General features: G+C 42.5%; 1 protein-coding gene across 1 annotated transcript; it reads right to left on the reverse strand.

Moving 5' to 3' along the window:
* Positions 1-18,133: 18,133 nt before the first annotated feature.
* LOC121395178 (kelch-like protein 38) lies at positions 18,134-23,368 on the reverse strand. The gene is made up of 4 exons (XM_041568002.1): positions 23,157-23,368; positions 21,658-21,770; positions 20,535-20,622; positions 18,134-18,718 (listed from the first exon to the last, which is right to left on the reverse strand). The coding sequence occupies exons 2-4, from the start codon at positions 21,709-21,711 to the stop codon at positions 18,594-18,596; spliced, it is 267 nt and encodes an 88-aa protein (XP_041423936.1). The 5' UTR covers positions 21,712-21,770; positions 23,157-23,368; the 3' UTR covers positions 18,134-18,593.
* Between the last annotated feature and the right edge of the window lie 606 nt (positions 23,369-23,974).

Consider the following 23,974-nt stretch of genomic DNA (forward strand, 5'->3'; position numbering starts at 1 on the left):
AAAAATGTGGAAAACAAATGAAAAAAAACAGGTTATTTTTACCGCTGCATTGCAGAAAGACCCAATAAAACTTCATATGATAAAAATATTATGAGTCATTAAATGATAGCGATTAAGTCTATCCTTACGTGTACCGATTAGCCCCAGTTGGTCCCTACTGGCCACTCTAAGCAGAATATTACATTGTATCGCGAGTGCTAAAAGAAGGAAAGTGCAATATATTGAGACAAATGATTCCGCTAGTGAGTTGGGGTGAGACGGGACCCAGAACAGCTGCTTTGCAATCACTCACTTCTGTGGCCTTAAATGCACTTGTTCCAAATGTTTCTGGTTAAATCTGAGGGCTCTGTATGCAAAGGCTCAGTAGCAACCTCCCTGCACTTATAATGCAGATACAGACTGCTTAACCCATGCAGTGCCTCATTTAGTCTTCTGGGAAGTTTACATTTTGCTTTGCCCCAAGAGCCACATCTGTGCAATCCACAGTTAAACTGCCACCCCAGATCATGGCCAGGCCCTAACTGGCAATCTGTGGGTTCTGGCAAATGCCAGATGGGCTGCTGTAAGATGCCATAGACAGTCACTATTTAGACACTAGTTAGCTGTTTGGGCCTCTGTGTACTTGAAATGCCTATTTTGAATCCTAGCTAGGGTTGCCACCCGGTCGGTATTTTACTGGCCTAGCCGGTAAAATACCGACCGGCCTAGCCGGTAAAATACCTGCCAAGGCTGGGCCGGTATTACAAATTTACCGGCAATGTAGCTGCCGGTAAATTTGTAATACGATCAAAAGGAGCCCTCGGCCTGCCCCCAATCCCCTGCAACTTACCTTTTTTTTTGCCTCTTCTAGCGTCCGCGGGTCTCCATCGTCTCGCCACGCCCCTTTTGACGTCACGTCCGCCCCTTTTGAGCCCCCGCCCCCAGCAGCCGGTAAAATCTTTTATAAAAGGTGGCAACCATAATCCTAGCCCAGACCTGCTGGCTTCTCTTTTGTTTTCCAGAAATAGTCTCTTACATTCTCCCGTCTGTCTCTGGGCAGGGCAAGGAGAAAGGTACTAAGAGATACATACCCCCCAACATTTTGGAAATAGAAAGAAGGACAAACATTTTTTGACCTTGAACATGTTTATTTTACAAAATGTGTCAGGGTATGAAAGTTTGAACACATTTCTGTGTTTTTTTATGTGTTATTGCAGTTTTGCTAATGAAGATGAATTGCCCTTGAACTTGAACTTAAAGGGCATGTAAAGGCAAAAAAATAAAATCCCATTTTTACTTTCTTAATGAAAAAGAAACCTATCTCCAATATACTTTAATTAAAAAATGTGTACCGTTTTTATAAGAAACCTGACTGTATGCCGTGAAATTCTCCCTTCATTTACTGCTGTGGATAGGAATTGTCAGACGGTCCCTAACTGCTCTGCAGGGAAACAATCATACTTATGAACAGCAGGGGGAGCCCCCGTCTTACTTCCCAGCCATGCAGAACTCAAGCAGCTTTGTTTATGATGATCCCTAAGCAGCCCAGACCACACTGAGCATGTGCACAGTCTTAGTCTTGCAAAGATGTATAACAAAGTTACAAGATGGTGACCCCCTGTAGCCAACTTTGAAAGCATAAATTATTTGTTTGATTAGGCTTGTGGTGCAGTAAGTTCATGTTTATATTTAGTTTACAAAATACAGCATTTCTTGCCTTATTCTATTTTAGACTTTACATGCCCTTTAACCCAAGAATTAAAAAAAAACCCTAACTAGTAAGCAAGATAGTCCCCTCTCCCTACTTTCCCTCATTGAGCTCAATAGGTCTAAAAATGCTTGTAAAAATGTTTCCACCTAAGAGAGTAAGGGCAGTGGAACATGTGGGGGCGCCATCTTCCAGATCGCGAGTCTTGATGAAGAGGACTTGAAAAAACCCGAAGAGGATCTGAAAAAGTCTGAAGGTTTGGAAGATGGCGCCAACCAGCCCCGCTGCACTTTCTCTGCACTGTAAAGTGGGAACGTTTTATAGACATTTTTTCAGACCTATTGAACTATGCGAGGGGAAGCATAGTAGCCCTGATCCGCTACTTAGTGGGGCGGAGCTACCCCACTTTGTTCGGGGTCTCGGTAGAATAGAATATCTGCGCGCACACACAAAGGTAGCGCTGCGCACTTGCGCACAAACGCGGCACCGCACGCATGCGTATTAGCCCCCTGCAGCACGCCGGAGCGGCAGCGGCGGCCGGAGGGGGGCCCTGGGGCAGTAGCCCCGGTGGGCCCCAAGCCTCCAAGTCCGACCCTGGGGAGGGAGACTATCTTGCTTACTAGGTAAGGGCTTTTTATAATTTGGGGGTTGAGTTATCCTTTAAACTGCAAGTCACAGATTCCCCAAGAGACCTGCTTATCTTAAATTGTTACAATTGTTTCTTTACTTATCTTAAATTGTTATCAAAGTGCGAAGAAACGGGACAATTGGAAGGTATGGAGATGGATTGAGATAAAATCGGGTCTGTGAACTGATTCCTTTGTTCTAGTAGAGTAAATAGGAGAATTTAATTGTACATACCTACAGTACTACTAAGTACCAGTGGCATAAATGACAGCAATACCACCTGCAGCTACAGGGTCTGCTTCCTTTGTAGTTATGGCCCTACTAAGTACCAGTTATACAGGGTGGAATGTTAAATTACAAGTAATGGCTACGAGGTTATCATCACTGATACTGGGTTACACATCTTTCATACTTCAGTTTATAATAAATGGGAAGCTATACCTTACTCATACTCTATTTATTCCTCGGCACAGTCCAGTAACTACATAGCAAGCAAGGCTGAACGGCAAGATAAGTCTGTCAAGTTCAACTTTTGGCTGGGGCCACATGGAAGACTTTTCTGCAGCAGTCATAAAGTGCAAGAATTTCCATGTTAGATAGTCGCTATGAATGCTAGAATGTTTCTGTACTGTTATCATTCTAGCCAAGCTGCCGCAAAGTCATGCAGACACTGGCAAACTGGTACTACCTCATACCTCCTACAATTTGGAACCAGAAAGAGGGACAAAAAGATTTGGGCCAAAGCGCTGTGATATTTTGTGACCATGTCCATTTTGCAAAATTTGACAGGTTATGAAAGTTTAAAAGGATACTGGATGTTCAGTGCAGGTGATCAAAGAGAAAGTGGGGGCATTTCAGTAACAATCCGGGACTGTGGGTTGAGCTGTCAAAATTGGGACTGTCCCGCGAAAAACGGGACAGTTGGGAGGTATGCTACCCTGCCAGACTGCATGGTGACCACACTGACCAACTAGTTGCCCTGTGGCAGTTCTGAGTGCATTCTATTGCTTTGGGCATCAGGTACAGTATGATGTTATAGGTGAGGAGCCACAGAACCAGCAGCTAAAACTAAATTGCAGTCAGAAGGGCAATGGCCAATACTGAGCCAAACAGCAAAATGTGACCTGCAATTAGTTCCCCCAACAAAACTGTACTTGCAGTTCTAGGAAGATTTTCACTGGGCAGTAGGTAATGTCACACACAGAACATCAACACTACAAGCACCATTGCTTTGCTGAGTCTCACTCTCCCTCTATAACAGTTTCTTTAGCCTGCAGTCTGTACATAATGTTCCACCACTTCTCTGCCCCCAAAAGTACAGGCAGTCCACGGGTTATGTACAAAATAAGCACTGTAGATTTATTCTTAAAGGAGAACTAAAGCTTAACTAAAGAAGTAGCTAGAAATGTTGTACATTATGTTTTGTGCTTCTGTACCAGCCCCAGGCAACCAAAGCCCTTTAGCAGTAAAGATCTGTGTCTCCAAAGATGCCCCAGTAGCTCCCCATCTTCTTTTCTGCTGATTCACTGCACATGCTCTGTGCTGCTGTCACTTACTGAGCTTAGGGACCCACTCACAATATACAGTACACATAGAATAGAAATGTCACAATATAAGGCTGATTAGTAATTAATACACATAATTACTACATGGCAGCACAGAAACCAGTGCAATTAGCATCAGAATTTAATAATCAGCAAACCTGTAGCATCAGCTTATATTACAGCCAGGGAAGCTCATTTTCTGCTGGATAATTAGTGACGAGCCCTAAGCTTAGCTTCTCAACAGCCAATCAGAGCCCACTGAGCATGTGAGTGTCACAGACACTTTCCAAGATGATGACCCCCTGTGACAAGTTTGAAGTCCTGGATCATTGCTGATATTGACAAGCTGAAACTTTAGCCTCGTGCAATAAGTTCACTATATAAAATATGGCATTTTTAGTCATATTAATTTTTAGGGTTTAGTTCTCCTTTAAAGGAGCCACGATCCATTGTGCGGCACTCAATTTCTCCTCCCTGCCTTCTACAGGAGATAGCCAGGGAGGAGAAATCGAGCACCGCACAATGGATCAGCTCCCTGCCGACATTTCAGCAGAGGAGCACAAGAAGAGAATCGGTAAGTTATTTCTTAATAAAGACTTTGCGAATTTAAAGTTAAAAGTGGTGTTTTTTTTGTAGAAACAATTTTTTGTTTACATTTTTTTATGCTTCTGGTCCTTTAAGTCACTGACTAACTCAGAGTTAGAGAGCTGAAAAGCAGGAAGTAGTGTTCTGGCTATTATGTTACACATCCAGTCAATCCAGCCTTTATACATTACATTTTTGCTATAACTATATTAGATACATTTTTTATTTTGCACAGTCTAACTATTTACCCAGTTTTTAATTTTACACTGAACTGTTCCATAAAATACTTGTGTAGCAATATAGCAACAAGTCCTGTTGCATGGTTGCTATGGATTATGCAACCTGCTGCAAACTATGTACCTGTTATTATATTCCTCCCCCACATTAAATAAAATGTTAGATGTTGCATCAGACTTCTCTGTTCATGTTGCTCGGTTATAATAAGTGGGCACAACACAAAACCAAGGGTGGCCACCTGCTGCTGTAACTCTCTCAGGGTTTCACCATCAGACCCTTCCCTTGCCCCCATGTTTTGTAATGAGATCTTTGACCTAATGCCTCCTGTTCTGTATAAACTTGTACAGTCACACGCAGGACATGTGCTGTCTTAAATATAGGTGGGCCGGATTGTTTCCACCAAGTACAGATTACTTCTGAGCGCACTTGTGTTTATGGAGCCCTGTAAACGTTCCCCGTGCACTCTGGTGCCCCCTGGTGTATTGGAATTTGCTGGCATTTCAGGTATATTGTTACTCCAGCAAGGGACATAAATAAAATTCATCATGGCAATAATTTAAATAAGTAAAATGATCATTATAATCCATGTGAGTGGTTTCATATGAGTCAAACTTCAAGTGATGTACAGAATATACTGAGGATTAAGGATGCACCGAATTCGGGGTTTGGCTGAATCCAAGCACTATTTGTAGGGTATGAATTCGGACAAATCCTTAGTTTCAGCTGATCCAAATTAGAACCTCAAAAGTAACAAAGCAACTGGAATTTTTTTCACATGATAGTTTTTTTAGGCATTTTGCTCCAATTACAGTTCAGATTCAGTCTGGTATCCAGTTGAAGCTTTTGCTACGGTTTGGTTGTTGGGCAAATCCAAAAAATGATGGGAAAATTATGAACTTGGTCAATGTTCCTTCTATTTTCTTCTTGACTGCATACAAAAAATGGCTTTTACATGCACGATGTCCCCAGAGAAGTGGGTGGCTCAGAATCACAAGTCTGTGCCTTTTTGGGGCCCCCTTATGTTTTTGCCACAAGACTTCTGACTAGTGTGCCCTCTCTCTGCCCCTTAATAATTAGTAGATAGCTTGGAACTCTCTGGTCAAAGAAATAACTTGCTATGGCAGGTAGAGTCCTGCAGTGGGCTTGTACCTGTGGGTTACCTGTAAAAACCTGCAGAACCCTGCGGGTTGCGGGTAGAAGTTCCGGATGCGGGTATAGATGCGGGTCGGTGGTGCTGCAGGGTCGCGGGTCAGGCCATGGGTCTTCTCAATTGCGATTTTTACTCCTTTTTTCTGATCTTGTCTACTTCCGATGATGTCACTTCTGGTTTACAATGACAGCACTTCCTGATTCTTGATGGTCAGTGGGTCGCGGGTCTGGGTTGCAGATAAGGTACTTGCGGGTCGGGTAGCGGGTCCAATCGATTAAGAATACGGGTTGCGGGTCTGGGTTTCGGATTGCAGGTTGCGGGTACGGTTCAGGTACGGGTTCCAAAAAATGGACCCGCACAGGACTATTATAGCAGGAATAGGGGAGCAATTATTGGCCACTAACTTTTGGGGAGGAGTCACTATTACATCACCAAAGGGTGGAGCCCGCCATCCATAGCTGGCAGGGCCACCATCGGGGGGGGGGGCATAGGGGGTACATTTGTTCTGGGCCTAAATCGCCTAACTGCCTAAGATCTGAAGCGCAGAAGACCCTAAGCCGTGAATGGAGCCGAAGCCGCAACAAGACCCAAAGCAACGAAGACCTGAAGCCACAAAAAGACCCAAAGTGCCAAAGACCTGAAGCCAAGAAAAGACCCGAAGCTGAATTCCTGAAGCAGAGAAAAGACCCGAAGCCATGAAAGGACCTGAAGTTGAAGTCCTAAAGCCGCGAAAACACCTGAAGCCACGAAAGGAGCCGAAGCTGAAACCCCGAAAAGACCTGAAGCCACCAAATGAGCCTAAGGTAAGTTCCACTGAATACCAATGTGTTTTTTTTTTACATAGTATTAAACCCTGAACCACCAATGCATTATTTTAATACTATATACAGGCTCCTGACCACCAATGTTTTTTCTTAACTTGTAAGGGGGGCCAAGGCTACCAATGTTTTTTTTTTATTTAATGAGGGGGGGGGCGCACTTGTAGGGGGCCCTGACCACCAATGCATTTTTAAAAACTTTTATGTGGGACCCTGGCTGCCAATGTTTTTTTTAACTTATAATTGGGTCCTGGCCACAAATGGCTTTTTATAACTTGTTTGTGTATGTGTGTGTGTGGGGGGGTTACCGTTTTTAGCACTCTATGTGGCCTTTTTACTGTGGTGTGGGGTGAGCATAATCTGGGATGGGTCTTGGGGGCTGGGCTGGGGTGGGCAGGGACCAGGGGGCCTAAAACATTTTGTTGTATGGGGCCCCATGATTTTTGATGGCGGATGATAGTAAGAAAGCAAATGTTACTCCCACCAGGAAATATATTTTGGAATGTAGGAAGGAAAAATAATTATGATTTTTTCATATTTAAAGGAAAATTGCTTGACTTGTCTGGTTTTCAACCCAACTTAATTATTGTCAGAGAAATCATGTCTGCTCCCAGTGATATGAAAAAATACAGATAAATAAGGTTCCCTGGGCAGAATAACTGACACCATGACGTACTACTGAAAATCTGAACCTAAAGCCTATCAATTAATATGAAATGCTGCCCTTTTAACCCAAATCAACCTTTCCCAGCCCCACCCCACGTGTTTTCTGGCCCTCCGGCCTTGGACCTGTCCTTTATTGCTGAACATGAGCAGAGAAAAATTCCATTTGTTTAATCACCTCCAGGAATGGATTTGAATGTTTAAAAATTCTTGGAGACCTTCTGGGATGAATTTCAGCCCTCGTTTCATAATCTCACTTTCATAATAAATCTGGCTTCTTCAATTATAAAGGCTACGCAGCTTTACAGCAGAAAAATGAGTCTGCGTTAGGAAAACAACTCAAGGATGACATTTATAAAGAAAAAGTAAACTTCAGATAAAAGAAAGGATTAACAATTTTATATCTTGTGAAGGAGGTGCCAATTTACTCTCTCTGATCATTCTCTTACTCACATGGATTTATATTCTGTACTGCTGGGCTTAAAGGGAATGTCAATCCCAAAAATATTTTTTTGACTAATAGTAGAAAAAGTAATTCTAAGCAACTTTGCAATATATATTCATTAAAAGCTTTCTCTGGTTTTTAAGTTATTTGTATATGTATTGCTATTAAAATCAACGTATGTCCTTTCTATTCTCTGCCCTGTTGGTCCAGACTGTTGATACAATGTAAGACAAAGCAGCTGATTGACAGACCTGACTTTGCTGCTGGGGAATTCAGACTTTTGCAACATTGTGTAACAAGTAATAACCAGGAGTTAAGCAAATTCTGTTTTCAAAAGCAATTGTTTTTACAAATAACTTTAAGCGCTGACATTTTTAAAAAATGTATATTGGAAAGTTGCTTACAATTGTTTTCTTTTATTAGGCAAATTTTTGTTTTGAGGTTGACTTGCCCTTTAATGTATTGGTTGCTACATTTTGAATCCATATGGGGATATGTACAGGGCCGGATTTACATAGTGGGCGCCCCTAGGCCTGCTGTTGTTTGTCCTCCTGTCCCCTCCCCTTTATTCACGCCAAGTTTTGGAGCAATGGGGATTGGTGCACATGAAGTTTTAAAAAACAATCATATCTCCTACGCATCCCCAGTGTTTCTGAACCAATGTGGGTGGGGTTGGGCAGAATGCTGCCCTTTAAAATCCTGCCTCCCTAGGCCCGTTCCTTGGTGGCCTTTCCACAAATCATGGCCTGGATATGTACTAAAAGGTGCAAAGTTTTCTAGTGGTGTAATCACCAATAGCAACCAGTCAACAGGTACAGTAAAATTTACCGGTCATCTGTAAGCAAATTTCTATTATGATTGTCAGGGTTCTCTTAGGGCAATAAGGCCCAATCAAGAGCAGTGACTATGAGGGTCCCACACAGCTGCATAGCTGAACTCTGCCCCCCACCCTCTTCATTGTCTCAGTTGATGCTATTGTGACGTCACTCCCCAGCTTGTACCAGTTGAAGTTGCCTGGAGACGAGATGCCTGGGTATCGCTGATGATATTCTGTTTGGGACTTAGAGTGGGTAGCTGTGTCTGTCATGAAAGGTTTGGGGGTCACAATGTGCCATAAAATACTTGGGGGCCACAGTATTTTACAAAATATATGGGGGCAAGAATGTGCTATTGAATTCTGGGGGTCGCATTGTTTTGACATTTTTGGGGGCTAGCATGCAATGTACCATAAAATGATGGGGGTCAATGGGACAAAGGAGAGAGGCAGTGTCGGACTGGGACACCAGGGGCCCACCCAAAAACTTTGACCAGGGGCCCACCAATTAATCTTAGACCAGGGCCCACTCTTCCTCTCCTCAACCTCTATTCTCCTAGTCTCTTTTCTTTACATACTATAATCTGTTTTTCCAACTATTTAGCCTCGCTGTTCTCATAAAAATAGGGAATGGCCATGAAATAGGCTAAATGTTGAGCAGCATGTGGGGCCACTTACACCTGGGGCCACCTGGTGAGCCAGTCCAACACTGGAGAGAGGAACAGCCTGCCAGCCATCAAGGCCCAGTGGTGGGGTGGGGGTCCCACTGGAATGGTCCAAATCAAGCCCTGCAGGTGAATAGATTGGTCCTGTTGGTTGCTATGGGTTACTGTACATTTGTGCCTTTTATTCCATATGGGGCAACTGTTTCCGATGCTGTAAATGCTACAAATTGGCTGCACTTTCCCTTCACTGGCAAGTGATTTCCACTCTCTCCTCTGAATATGAACATATGCAGGTATGAGATCCTTTAGCCAGGAAAGCTTGTACTTGATCCCAACTAAGATATCATTAATCCTTATTGGAAGAAAAACCAGCCTATTGGGTTTATTTAATGATTACATGATTTTCCAAATTATGGAACGATCCGTTATCCGGAAAAGTCCCAGGTGCCAAGCATTCTGGATAACAGGTCCCATACCTGTACATACAAACACATACATACAAAATATACATACAAACACACAGCACGTGTGCGTGTTTAATTTTTTATAGAAATCACATAAAACTCAAGTGAGAATTATATTTTGTGAAAATAAAGAGATATTTATACCCTAATTAGGGAGCTATTAAATAAACCTACCAAACTGGCTCATATCTGAGAATATTGCCCTTTTACATCTTTTCCCTTGAGCCACCATTTTGTAATGGTCTGTGGGGCCTTGATCACCTGACAGGAAGTAATGCAGGTGCTAACAGGAAGCTGTAGAGTTATAGTAGCAAAAGGCGTTGCTCTTCCATTTTATTGCAGAGTCTGGTCAAATAGCATTTGCACCCAAGGTGCTCAGCTCCATCCCCACTGCTCCCCTGGGTCCACAAGGCACCTACTGTTCTTAACACCCACCCCCGGGTGCCCAGTTCACACAGTGATCGATCCCATCTGCACATTCCTTATGATCAGTCCCATTAAATGGGATCTGCACCAAAAAAACTGTTTTTTTTTAAGCATAATGAAAGAAAATATTCTAAACAGCTTTTCAATAAACTTTAATTACACATTACTATAACATAAAGTTATTTGTAAATGTAATTGCTATTGAGAGGAGAATTTGTTATATTTTATAATAGTTATATTATAGTTTCCGGAGTCAGAACAAGTAGTGCAGAGAGTATAAACTTCCATAGCATTTCCATATAGCGAATAACTGTGAAACCATTGAGAATGTGCATTTGATGTATATGAGAAGATTGCTTGGAATTAAATTTACTTTTATAATGTGAAAAGTACACACAGGGTCAGACTGGCCCGACGGGACACCGGGAAAAAAACTTGTGGGCCTCCTGGCCCTCATGGGCCCCTGCCGTGCTAGATCCCCCTCACCCAATCTCCTGGCCCTACTAAAAAAAACAATTTGCGGTATCTTTTGTGAATGCGCGGCGTCGCAGTAGGGGGTCCGGAGGGAGGCCCTGGACAGGAATCCCTGTGGGCCCCGGGCTCCCCAGTCTGACCCTGAGCACATATCTCTTTAACGTTTCACTGTGACAAAATTGGCCAAGTGAATTGAAATGCCACTAAACAGACCCAGCGGTGGAGAGGCATTGAGAATAAAAAACAAAATGTACTGTCTTTAAGTTGTATAGAAATAAAACGAAGCGGTTCCGTAACAGAGAACATCTCACCAGGAATAACCTGACAGCTAAACACTGTTCTTTCATCTAAATATAATCTGTGTGTTCCCTGCAGTCTGGAACTTGTTCCTTCTAGTGAGCAGCAGCTCTTGGGAAAGGCTTGTGAGACATTACACTGAGCAGCTGGGTATTGGCAAATAGAGGGGCAGGAGTCTGTAACATTGATCAGGTTCTGCAGGGATCCTCAGAGGGACAAGCACATATGCACTTCATGTGAATTTCCCCCTGTCAGTTCTGTCTATTAAACAGACTTATATAGGACACTGAACTCGAATTGTAAGGGGAAAAAAAGGCACAAGGCTGCAGGCTGAGTTATACAGGGAACTCTGAGTATCACTCATGTATTATAAGGGATAATGTACCCCCTACTGTAAATGATAAGGATATTAGAAGTCACTGAGGGGTTGTTCTGTGACCATATAAAGGCACAAGGCTGCAGGATGAGTTATACAGGGAACTCTGAGTATCACTCATGTATTATAAAGGATAATGTACCCCCTACTGTAAATGATAAGGATATTAGAAGTCACTAAGGGGTTGTTCTGTGACCATATAAAGGCACAAGGCTGCAGACTGAGTTATACAGGGAACTCTGAGTATCACTCATGTATTATAAAGGATAATGTACCCCCTACTGTAAATGATAAGGATATTAGAAGTCACTGAGGGGTAGTTCTGTGACCATATAAAGGCACAAGGTTACGGGCTGAGTTATACAGGGAACTCTGAGCATCACTCATGTTTTATAAGGGATAATGTACCCCCTACTGTAAATGATAAGGATATTAGAAGTCACTGAGGGGTTGTTCTGTGACCATATAAAGGCACAAGGCTGCAGGCTGAGTTATACAGGGAACTCTGAGTATCACTCATGTATTATAAGGGATAATGTACCCCCTACTGTAAATGATAAGGATATTTGAAGTCACTGAGGGGTTCTGTGACCATATAAAGGCACAAGGCTGGAGAGCTGCAGAATAAAAACCCAAATAACTCAAATACTACAAATAATAAAAACATGAAAAACAATTGCAAATTGTCTCAGAATATCCCTCTCTACATCATAATAAAAGTTTATTAAAAGGGGAACAACCCAACACCTCAATATTCAGGCCCCGATTTGTGGCTAGGCCACATAGGCCCGGGCCTACGGCGGCACACATTTTTGGGGGCGGCATGCAGCCCAGCCACTCTGTGGGGAGCCCAGTGCACCGGCGCTCGCACTCTGGCGCTTTTGCGCCAGCGTGTGGTAGTGCGGGCGGGCGCTAGGACCACGCGGAGCGCACAGCCTAGGGGCGCCCACCCAGCGAATCCGGCGCTGTCAATATTGAGAACATTTTTGTATTATTCATGCACAGGGATCCCAATGTATTTGGGTTTGTTGTCCTTTAGGGCAGAGAAACATGCTGCTATTTCGGGAGATTAGTCGCCCAGTGACAAATCGATACTTCCACGGGCGACTAATCTCCCTGAACTGCCTTCCCGCCAGCTAGAATGTAAATCACCAGCGGGATGGCACTCGGGTCTCTTCGGCTTTCCAAAGTCGTCCAAAGTTTCCTTGTGAGGCAACTACGTGCGACTTCGGAAAACAAAGTGTTCCGAGTGCCATCCCGTCGGCGATTTACATTCTAGCTGGCGGGAAGGAAGTTCGGGGAGATTAGTCGCCCAAAGAAGTAATCGATTTGTCACTGGGCGACTAATCTCCCGAAATAGCAGCATGTGTCTCTGCCCTTAAATGAATCAAAACCAATTATGACTTCTTAGTATCCAGCAGAAACATCTCTGTTCTCTTCTGTTACTTTCCATTCCCTCATGTTTGTTACCCACTTTCCCTTTCTCCTCTTCCCTACTCTGGAGAGAAAAATATTTATTATTTCTGTACTGTGATTCTAAACTTCATCTCTTGCCCCATAGACGAATAATTCTTGCTACAGCTGGAGAGGCATTTTTACTAAAAAAAGAATAAAAAAGCCGTGCCAGGAGATAATTTAATGAAGCATCGCAACATCAAACAACTGCTTCATTCTTCAGGAATTGCAGACATTTTTGGGACATTTAGTATAATGATCCAGTTCACTGGGTTTTATCTATACAGGGTGGTATCTTGTCCTAAAGGGAGTCAGCACATTTGATAATAGCATTTATTCATAGATTTAAACCCTTTTAAACATGTGTAAATAATATACGTACTTTGGCCTATTCACATGTAATAAAAGTTGATTCAGTATAAAAACTGCATTTGGTAACAGTTACAAACTGTTGGGTTCGTGATGTTCTTCTGCTTAGGAAAAAAATTAGAAACCTTTCTCACATCTTTCCTAAGCAGAAGAACATCAGAGCAGCTTCTTTCTTTCTCCTGACAACTTCCTTGACTACTTGGTGGTCAGACTGGTGGGAAAATGACCAGCAGGTGGCGCTGTTGTAACAAAATTCATTCATATTAACAGTACCTGTATCCCTTAATATCTTGGAATTAAAGATTAATAAATAATGAATGTACATTGCAAAAGTGCTTAGAATAGCAGCCTCATCAATTTTACATTCATTTATTTTAAAGGCTGTCCATATATATATATAAATATATATATATATATACAGATTTATATAACAATTGTTATACAATATATTATGCTCTTGATTTTTTCACCTACAGTTTTACGCCCAGTGGACCATTTTTGATGCTAGAGGCCCAGGCCAGAACAGGTCCCCTCTGACTCTCCTTTTAAACAAGTGCAGTCAGCCCTGACCCTCTCCCTCCACGTTTTTAATAATTGTGTTTGTATCCGGTTGTAGATTAGGCAGAAAGTCTGATGCCGCACTGGGGAGATTATTGTCCTGGCAGCTGTTTTTGTTTTGCTTCAGGCCTCAGAAGAAGCCGCACTTGGCCAACATTCCTTGGATGGAATCTGTGAGGCCCGGCCAATGGGAATTCAGCTCAGTGAATTTATTGTATTCACCGAGTTATTCACATTGCAGCGGGGCTCTATTCCTGTGCTTCACATATCAAGGCTCCTGTAACAATTACAAAGTACAAAACTGTATCCATTCCAATGCTATACACAAAGTTACCTGCACCTATACATGCGCCTCTATTAAAATGCACTTAAAGGTGGTTACCTTTTATATACCTCCCAACATTATGGAAAGTGAAGAGGGACAAAAAGATTTGCTGAGCGAATTGCGACAATTTTTTTGACCATGCCCGTTTTTATGGTCTCAACCCCTAATTACCATGTTCATTTTGCAAAATGTTGCCAAATGACATGGTAATTAGGGGTGTGGTCATAAAAATGGGTGTGGTGAAAAATTTTTTTCGCCCCGCTATGAAATCTATGAAAATATTTTTGTCCCTCTTTATGTTTCATGTTGGGAGATATGAAATCAGTGCATGGTTGCTAATGGCATTTGGACCCTAGCAACCAGATTGCTGAAATTGCTGAAACTGGAGAGCTGCTAAATAAAAAGCTAAATAACTCAAAAAACACAAATAATAAATAATGAAAACCAAATGCAAATGGTCTCTGAAATATCTACTTCATACTAAAAGCTCAAAGATGAACATCCCCTATAAATGGCTCAGATCCGCTCCCGCGTGCCTGGCAGCAAAAAGGTCCGCAAAGATGGTATGTGCAAGGAGGGGGGCAGAGGGGGATTTGCCCTGGGGTGGGAGGGGCCTTGTGAGAGTAGCGGAGGGGGTGAGGGTCCTCTAATGAGGCTGAAATTACAAAGGGATTGTAGGATGTAACATTGCAGTGTGGGTAATCACAACCTGCACTTGATTTGTTTAGCCTGGTAGAGTCAAAGTGCCAGCCAGGAGCACATGTGTTGAAAGCAAAGAGCATATGAGTTTCCAGTATTCACGCTCCTCCAGTGGGTCAGTCTGACGTCAGCAAGTAAAACAGCCAGACATTGCGCTCATTAATCCCTGCTGCTTAACCCAGGGACAAATAATCAGTCTAATATGATCCAACACTTAGGGGGTTATTTATAAAAATCCAAATTTTTCAGCTTCTTTAAATAAAAAAAGTCCCACCAAACTATAATCCACGATTTACCCTTATTTATCAATAAAAAAATTCACGAAAAAAATCGTCAAAAACCACAACTCTTTCGGATTGTCGCATGAAAAACGCGACTGTTTCGGATTGTCGGGCGAAAATCTGCATTTTTTGGATTGAACCCCCAAAAAGTCTGAACTTTTCATGAAATTGGCGGAAAAGCTGAAATGTTTGGATTATTGTCTGAAATGCAGCATAGACAATAATATCTTCAAATTGCAAATAAGACCTCTGCCATTGACTTTTACAGGACCTCGACAGGTTGAAGATGGAGTGTTTTTGGACTTTTTGCAGCCTCGGGCTATAACTAATCTCTTAAAATTTGAGGTTTTTTTTTTACTAAAAATTCGGAATTTATAGTAAAAAAATAGAATTTTTCGAGTTTTTAGCATTCGAACATTAATAAATTACCCCCTTACTGTATAACACAGGTTATTAGCACAGTCACATCATGCAGTGCCACCAGTATAGGGAGTTGCTAGAGTCTTGTCCAGCAGCACCTGCGTGCGTGTGTTTGTGTGTCTGTAAGTTGCCAGCAGGGTCGGACTGGGGAGCGCGGGGCCCACCGGGACTACTGTCCAGGGCCCCCTCTGACCCCCCTGCCCTCCTACCATGAAGCGCAGAGAGCGCTCGGCGCTCCTAATTGAAAGGTGCAGCTCGCCGCGTCTGCTTGAAAGGCGCTGCTCTGTGCTTCTTCATGAATGGCAGATAGTGCTGCGCCTAAAGAAACTTTTTTTGAACAAACTGATTGGGAGAGGGGGTCTGGCCCGGCGGGGGCCCATTAAGGGTCGGGGCCCACCGGGTTTTTTCCCGGTGTTCCGCCGGGCCAGTCCGACACTGGTTGCCAGATCCCTGAGCCAAGCTTCAGCAGTTTGCCCCTGCTGCTATCTGATAACTTGATGCTGGTTGTGTAGGAACAATGTACCTGCTGAACTTCTCAGCTTTTACTCCTCATCACAGCTACGAAACTAGGGTTGCCACCTTTCCATACGGCTGAGACCGGACAGTGATGCCAGTGGATGGGACCATGACATAGATGGGAGTGGATGTGCCATCAGGGGGCGGGGCTATGGTGCGGTGATCGGCGAGTGGCCAATCGCCGTGTCAATCAAGGGAATCCTGCCCCCGTTTTCCTTATTTGGGAAACCGGGCAGGAAGTTTTGACCCGGGCAGTCCTTCAAAATACCGGGCTGTCTCGGTCAAAACCGGACTGTGGCAACCATATATGACACTCAATAGGCCAGTGGGAGCAGGCCCAGGGGCAGAACGGAAATGAAGACTTCCCTGGGTTTAGTACAAGTGATATGCCTTAAAGAGGTTGTTCACCTTTGAGTTTACTGTAAGTATGATGTAGAGAGTGATATTCCGAGACAATTTGCAATTGGTTTTCACTTTTTATCATTTCATTTAAATGTGAACCACCTCTTTAACTTTAAGTGAGTTATTGACCATTTTGTATTAAAGGGCCACAATACAATTACAGTTATGTTAGTAGTAGTATCAATAGTATCAATAGTATGTTGATGTAGTTCTAAGGGCCCCTGTAAGTCACTGTGCACCCAATTAGCAAGATTAGTGAAACTTCTTAGGGGAACTTGCTGCACCAAATGTCATTTTCTGACTGGCCTGGGCCCCAGTGCTCTTGCACCATCCAACCTTTTTTCCCCATTTTTCACACCAGGATTATACTACTCCATGTTTAATTAGGTACCCATAATGCCTTCCTTTATTTTTGTGTGTTAGTATTCATCTCCTAGTAGAAACCTCCAAGAATACCTGCCAGTCACCAGCCACATGAACGTCAGTGGTTAAACTAAATCCTGAGGAACACAAAGGGCCAAGGAATGATTCAGTTAGTGACTCTGTTAATAAATACAGTTGGAATAGATTTGAATAAAAAGTGCCACCAGGAATAATGCCAGTTTAATATTTCATAAGATACGGCACAAGAACAAGTCAAACTTGGGTCACATGAATTTGACGATCTCCAGCAAACATAGAAAAAAGAACAAATTAATAGGAATGGTTTTATGGTGGGGCAGAGTGGGTCCTATTTGTCCCTCTAACTGTTTTTATCTACAGATCAAGGGAACCCAGGGCCAGGGAAGCTGCATCTCATACCCAACTAAAGACATTCCTATAATATATACAAACAGGTGATCTTTTTCTAACTATACAAAATAATCTCTCTCATACAGTTGCCCATCGCTTCCCAGCTGCAGCCATCTTTAAGATCCAACTCAAAATCATCAGCAATATAACAGAAGGAAGATGGGAGGTAGGTTCCTGAAAGGTTAAAGATGATTCATGTTCACAGCTTGTTCCAGAGTGTTCCAGAGTGGAGTTTGGAACCATCCTGTATGAGCACAGAACCAACAAAGTATCCTGAGATGAAATAGCTGGGGAATATGTTGTGGAATGAGGATCAGGCCCAAGTTCTTGTGACCATGACTAAATGAGGGGAACAATACTTATCTGCCTTGAAAACAGAAGCTCACAGTGGCGTAACTATAGAGGAAGCAAACTCCGCAGTCAGTGGTGTAACTAGAAATTGCTGCAAATTATTTTTCAGGCCCCAAAATGTCTAGAGATTGACCTGTTTTACCAATAGTTATTTGCTTTACTTGTCTCGTGCCATATACACAGCATTGCCTAGATACCAAAAATGAGAGTTTTAATTCTCCCATAAGGCATCATGGGCGGAGACATGCAAATCATTTCCTTCATGATGCTTTATGGGAGAATTTAAACTATCAGTTGTGGTATCTAGGCAGTGATGTGTGTATGGCACGAGACAAGTAAATACCTTCTGATTTCTGAAGGCTTCACTTTGCATGTAATTGCTTGTGAAGGGCTTTTTGGCTTCTTTCAGTCCGTCTCACCCTAACCTGATTCAGTTTCCATTTTACCAATATTTATTGAAGTTGTAAATGAATTAGGGTTCAATGCTTCCTCCATAGCTAGTAAAAAAACAAACCTCTTCCCCAGCCTCTTACCAGCGAGGAAGGGGGAAGCAAGTCAGATGGGATGTGGGCGGGGAGGAGGCAGGATGGGAAGTGGGAGGATGGGGATTGGATAGAGTTGCCACCCGGCCCGTATTTTACCGGCCTAGCCGGTAAAACACCTACCAAGGCTGGGGCCGGTATTACAAATTTACCGGCAATGCAGTTGCCGGTAATTTGTAATACCCTTTAAAAAAAAAAAGCCTCTGGCCTGCCCCCAATTTGCAAAGAACTTACCTTCCAGCGCGGTGGACATCTCTGCGATATTGCTCCGCCCCTTTTGTGGCACATTGCGTAGCTCCACCCCTTTTACGTCACGGACCACCCCTTTTTTGTGCCCGCCCCCCAATGGCCGGTAATCTTTTTGAGTAAAGGTGGCAACCCTAGGATTGGAGTATGCCAGGCCCCTCAGAAGATTTTTTGGTAGGGGGCTCTGGTCATGCGACTGGAAGCTTAGAACTCTTTTGTCTAATGTAAATGAGATGGGACACAGTGCAGTGTTAGGCACCCATGGTCAAACAGCCTGTGGGGTAGCTTCCCTTGTGATGTCCATGTATCTGTGTCCAGGTCATAGAACTCAAATGAATCCGAATCTTCAATGGTATTATCCGCGGTCAGACATCGACCCCCTGTAACATAGAGCTTATTCTGTAGGACTGTGGCACCATGGTGCATTCTTCATGTCTGCACATTTCATAGACTTGTTCTGCTTTATAAGCAATGATCCTCTTGGTGTAGGCTGCATAAAAAAACAGCAAAAGCTTTCAGAATTTAAGGTTTGTTTTTAACTCTGTGTTTACAGTTGTTTTAGAAAAACAGAAAGAAGGGGAACTATAGCCCTTAAGGGTGGTGGCACGCGTAGTGTTCCGGGGACATTAATCCCCCAGCAACTAATCTCCTCTTCTTCAGGGTACTTGGATCGCTTCGTTTTCCGAAGCCGACGAAAGTTGCCTCATGAGGAAACTTCGGGTGAGGAAAACCAAAGCAATCCAAGTGCCATCCTGCTGGCAATTCACATTCTTGCAGATGGGAAGGCATTTTGGGAAAATTAGTCGCCTGACAAAGAGGATATTTGTTGCTAATCTCCCCGGAACGCTACGTGTGCCACCACCCTAAGATGTTACAGGCAGAGCTAAATTAGTGACCTTGTAGATCTTGAGGTAAAAAATGTGACTAAACCCCTTAGTCAAATATTTTCAAAATATACAATTAAAACAGATACTCTATACAGAGACTACAATCTGTACTGCAGGGAATAAAACACAGCAATAGTGTACAGGGAAGCATGATGCATCTACACGACTTGCCACCACTGATTCAATGGTTCTTTGATCTTTTGTATGGGAAAAAAAGATTCCCACTATCTTTCTATAATCTCATCTAATGTACTTGTAAAGTGTAATCATGTCCCCTCTTTTTTCCAGAGAAAACAACCCCAACCTTGACAGTCTACCCTCATAATTTAACTCTTCCCTCCCTCTAACCAGTTTAGTTGCACTTAGTCTCTGCACTCTCTCCAGCTCATTTATATCCCTCTTAAGGACTGGAGTCCAAAACTGCCCCCATACTCCAGATGAGGCCTCACCAGGGACCTATAAAGAGACAGAATTATGTTTTCATCCCTTGAGTTAATGCCCTTTTTTATGCAAGACAGAACTTTATTTGCTTTAGTAGCCACAGAATAAAACTGCCTGAAATTAAACAACAAAAATCCCCAGATCCTTCTCGGTTAAGGAAACTCCCAACACACTGCCATTTAGTGTATAACTTGCATTTACATTCTTTCTGCCAAAGTGCAAAATTTGCATTTATCAACATTGAACCTCATTTTCCAGTTTGCTGCCCAGTTTTCCAGTTTAGACAAATCACTCTGCAAAGTGGCAGCATCCTGCATGGAACCTATAGTTCTGCACAATTTAGTATCATCTGCAAAAATAGAAACAGAACTTTCAATGGCCACCTCCAGGTCATTAATAAACAAGTTGAAAAGCAAGGGACCTAGTACAGAGCCCTGCGGTACTCCACTAACAACACTGGTCCAATTAGAAAATGTTCCATTTACCACCACTCTTTGTAGTCTATCTTTTAGCCAGTTCTCTATCCAGGTACAAATACTATGTTCCAGGCCAACATCCTTAATTTAACCAGTAACCTTCTGTGTGGCACTGTATCAAATGCTTTAGCAAAGTCTAAAAAGATCACATCCACTGTTATCCCAGAGTCAAGGTTCCTGCTGTCCTCCTCGTGAAAGGCAATTATGTTAGTCTGGCAAGATCTTTTTCTGGTTTATTATACAAAGAATTGGTACTACATTTATCCTGCCATGGATTCTGGGCTATCATACATAAAATCGCACTGCATGTATACTCCCTTGGCTTCTGGGGTATTATACATGGAATTGCCACTACATTGAGCATCTGGGAGATAGTATGTATGAATCTTATATTGCATTTATATTTACATGGGTTCTGAAGTATATGGGTAATTAGTCATTGGATACTATGAAAAAATGTATTAAAAGGTCTATAATTAGCCTCCTACAGCCCAAAACTCACCTCTGACAATAATAATCTTGTCTCCATCACCATTGCAGTTGCACAAACATTTTTGACCATTCTGGTTTTCATTCGGAACCACAATTTTCTGGAAATATAGAGGGAATATGGATAAAAACACATCTAATTAGGGAAAAATATATGTAACTGGAACTCCCCTTTAATACCTGTTACTGGGAGATGTCATAGTGCATGTCTTGGGTAACATATTCTCCAACAGCAGTAACAGTTTATGAGCATCAGATTGTGATGTATTGGCTGAAGCAATAAACTATGCCCCGTTGCAGAAAATAAACAGAATATAAATCTCTCAAAATGAATGTATATTGATTAAGTAAACTGGGTAGAATTTTCAGGTGTTGAATATGCAGCCATGCCGTGTCTATTATTATAATTTCCAAGTACTTAGAACAATAATTACATTTTCCAGGCAAAACGCTGGAGCTGACAGCTTGGGATCTTGGGAACACGCTGTTCCATAATTATAACGCCCAAGGCAACGTGATGAGGAAAAGGCACAATTATATTTCAATGTTCACTCTGGCTTTCCAGGTCCAAGCCACAGTTTAGATTGTACAATAGAAATATTTAAAAACAGGGTTCAAGTCATATTAAAGTAAAACAAGCATCATTTCCACCCAAACTGCACGGTGGTGGATTAACCATAACCTACAATATCCTTACAAATGCTTAGATGTTCTAAATACTGATGTATAAATTGGAACTTTAGAGTAAAACGTAAATGTATGTTATGTTTATATATACAGTATATACAGGTATGGGACCTGTTATCGAGAATGCTCGAGACCTGGGGTTTTCCAGATAAGGCATCTTTCCGTAATTTGGATCTTCATACCTTAATTATACTAGAAAATCATTTAAACATTAAATACACCCAATAGGCTGGTTATGTTTCCAATAAGGATTAATTATATCTTAGTTGGGATCAAGTACAAGCTACTGTTTTATTATTACAGAGAGAAAGGAAATTATTTTTAAAAAATTGGATTATTTGATTAAAATCTATGGGAGAAGGCCTTTCCACAATTTGGAGCTTTCAGGATAACGGATCCCATACCTATATATGGTGAATGCATAAGATAAATATATTTTAAAGCATTACCTGTATAAGCCGTACAGGATTCTGCGTCACATCTTCTCCTCCAAAAAGATACATTCTTTGGTCATCGGCCGCCACAGCCGGTGAAGAACAGGCTGTTCTGGTTGGTCTTCTCACTGTAAAGCAAAACATCTTTAGTGGTTTGGTGGTTGGTGCCACTAATATTGACAAGGAACTCCTAGTGGGAAAATCTTGGAGGAGCATGCCACATACAGTAGGCTTGATATCAGGAGCCAAAGAAGAGATGAATGAGAAGATAAGCCTACATGCTGACTCCAAGATGATCCTACAGGTGGGGGAAGACTGAAAATGAGAGGCTCATTGGGAAAGAAGTGAAATAGAAATGTTTGGTGGACGTACTGAAGCCTGACTTTTTTAAACAAACCTTGCACGTAGCCCTTCCATCCTCGGATATCATTTCTGATTCATTTTTAACAAGCGACAAAGCTATGGTGGGGATTAAATAGGCCCCCATCAACACCATGATTACAGAAAAAAAAGTACAGTACATACCCAGGGCCAGGCCAAGGTATTTTGGCACCCTAGGCAAGGGCTTCAATCAGCACCCCCCAGCCAGTCCTGCATTACCGTTTCCTGCCTTACCATTCTTATTGCCCCATTTACCTGTGCCAGCACCTATCACATTGGCCCATTTGTACCTGTGCAAAGGGCAGTTAATCCCTCAGATTACCCCCAATCTGTACCTGTGCCAGCATAAACCAAAAAATCCATCATATTGTTATCCTGAATCTGTAACTATGACAGCAGAAGTCAAAAAAATCTAATTGCCCCTAATTTGTACCTGTGCCAGCAGGAGATAAATATCCATCATATTGCCCCATACATCTGTGTACCTGTGCCAGCAGCCACATATTGCCCCATGTACCTGAGCCAACAGCAGCCAATCCCTCATATTGCCCCCAATCTGTACCTGTGCCAGCAGCAACCAAAACATCCACAATATTACCCCCAAATATGTACATGTGGCATCATAGCCATCATTACCTATACCAGGTTCTAGGCTCATAAAGTTGATTTTCTCAAGGTTAACAAGCACTACCGTCCACCCCTTATTCTAACTACAGACACTGCACAATCAAGGTCTACTAAACACACCAGGCCCCAGCTACACAATAAAAGAACTGAAGGTATTGAGCCTTATACATGGCTACATCTGTGGATCACTGAGCATATAGTATATTGGCCAACACAAACAGAACCAAATGCATAGCAAATGGTCTGGGTACATTTCCAAATCTACAGCCTTACCAATGTCCCAAAAACAGATAAAAAAAAAAAACAAGACACCATGTGCAAGAAAGAGAATAATATATCCATCACTTGAAACCCAAGAGCAGACATTTTTGTTGGACATCTGCTGGCTGGATGTTGATGCCATTTAAATTAAAAGCAAACCGCATGCACTATAAATGTTAGAATCGGAAATAAGATTGGAGGGTGGGCTAAGCATAGATCAGTAGGGCAGAGATGGATGAATTTACCTTGAGCAACGTGTTCGTTTGGGGTTTCATTCACCCGGTGCTGCTCTAAAGGCCAATGTGCCCAGATATAACCCGGATCTTGGGTCACACCAACTCTGTGATGCTAGTGATGGGCTCCCGAGTTCATGTTTCTGCCACTGTTTACTGTAGAGCCAACTGCTTGTTAAAGCTTTGAAAACAACTCCAGGGCACATGCGTAGAGGCTAATGTCTAATTTTAGCCCCCTGTGTACTTCTTTCTGTTGTCACATGTGACTTGGCTTATTGGCAGCCGCATGGGCTTCTCTATAAATTACCCAGCATGTTCACAGCCCTGTTTTCCAGCCACTGTTTATATATGTAGGACTGAGAGGAGGCTTAAAGGAAAGGAAAAAAATATCCTGGCTGTCGTAGGAGAAACATCTAGAGCACTTTGTCCTGACTGCAACTGTAAACAGTGGGGAATTGATCATGTTGGAGGGGGAGGAAGAAAGCTGCTTTTCTTTTAATTGAGTCTTTTATTTGTAAAGCTCCTGCACCTTTTCGAAAGGATTGTGGCAAGCAAATCAGGGCTGTCAACATGAAAACTTTGTTTTGCTGAGATTTCATGGAAAGGATATCCAGATACCAAGCTCTATTGGTCCATCACCTCAAGAGCAATGACCAGTATAAATATATGCTCCATCCTTAAGCCTTACCTCCCAACATTTGAAAATTGTACAGAGGGACAGCCAAATTTTGACCATGCCCATTTTGCGGCCACACCCCTAATTTCCATGTTCTTTTTACAAAATTTTGCAGGATATGACAGTTTGAACACATTTTTGTGAGTTTAGGGCA

This window comes from Xenopus laevis, chromosome 6S, assembly GCF_017654675.1.
Source record: "Xenopus laevis strain J_2021 chromosome 6S, Xenopus_laevis_v10.1, whole genome shotgun sequence".
In the NCBI taxonomy this organism is placed as follows: Eukaryota; Metazoa; Chordata; class Amphibia; order Anura; family Pipidae; genus Xenopus; species Xenopus laevis.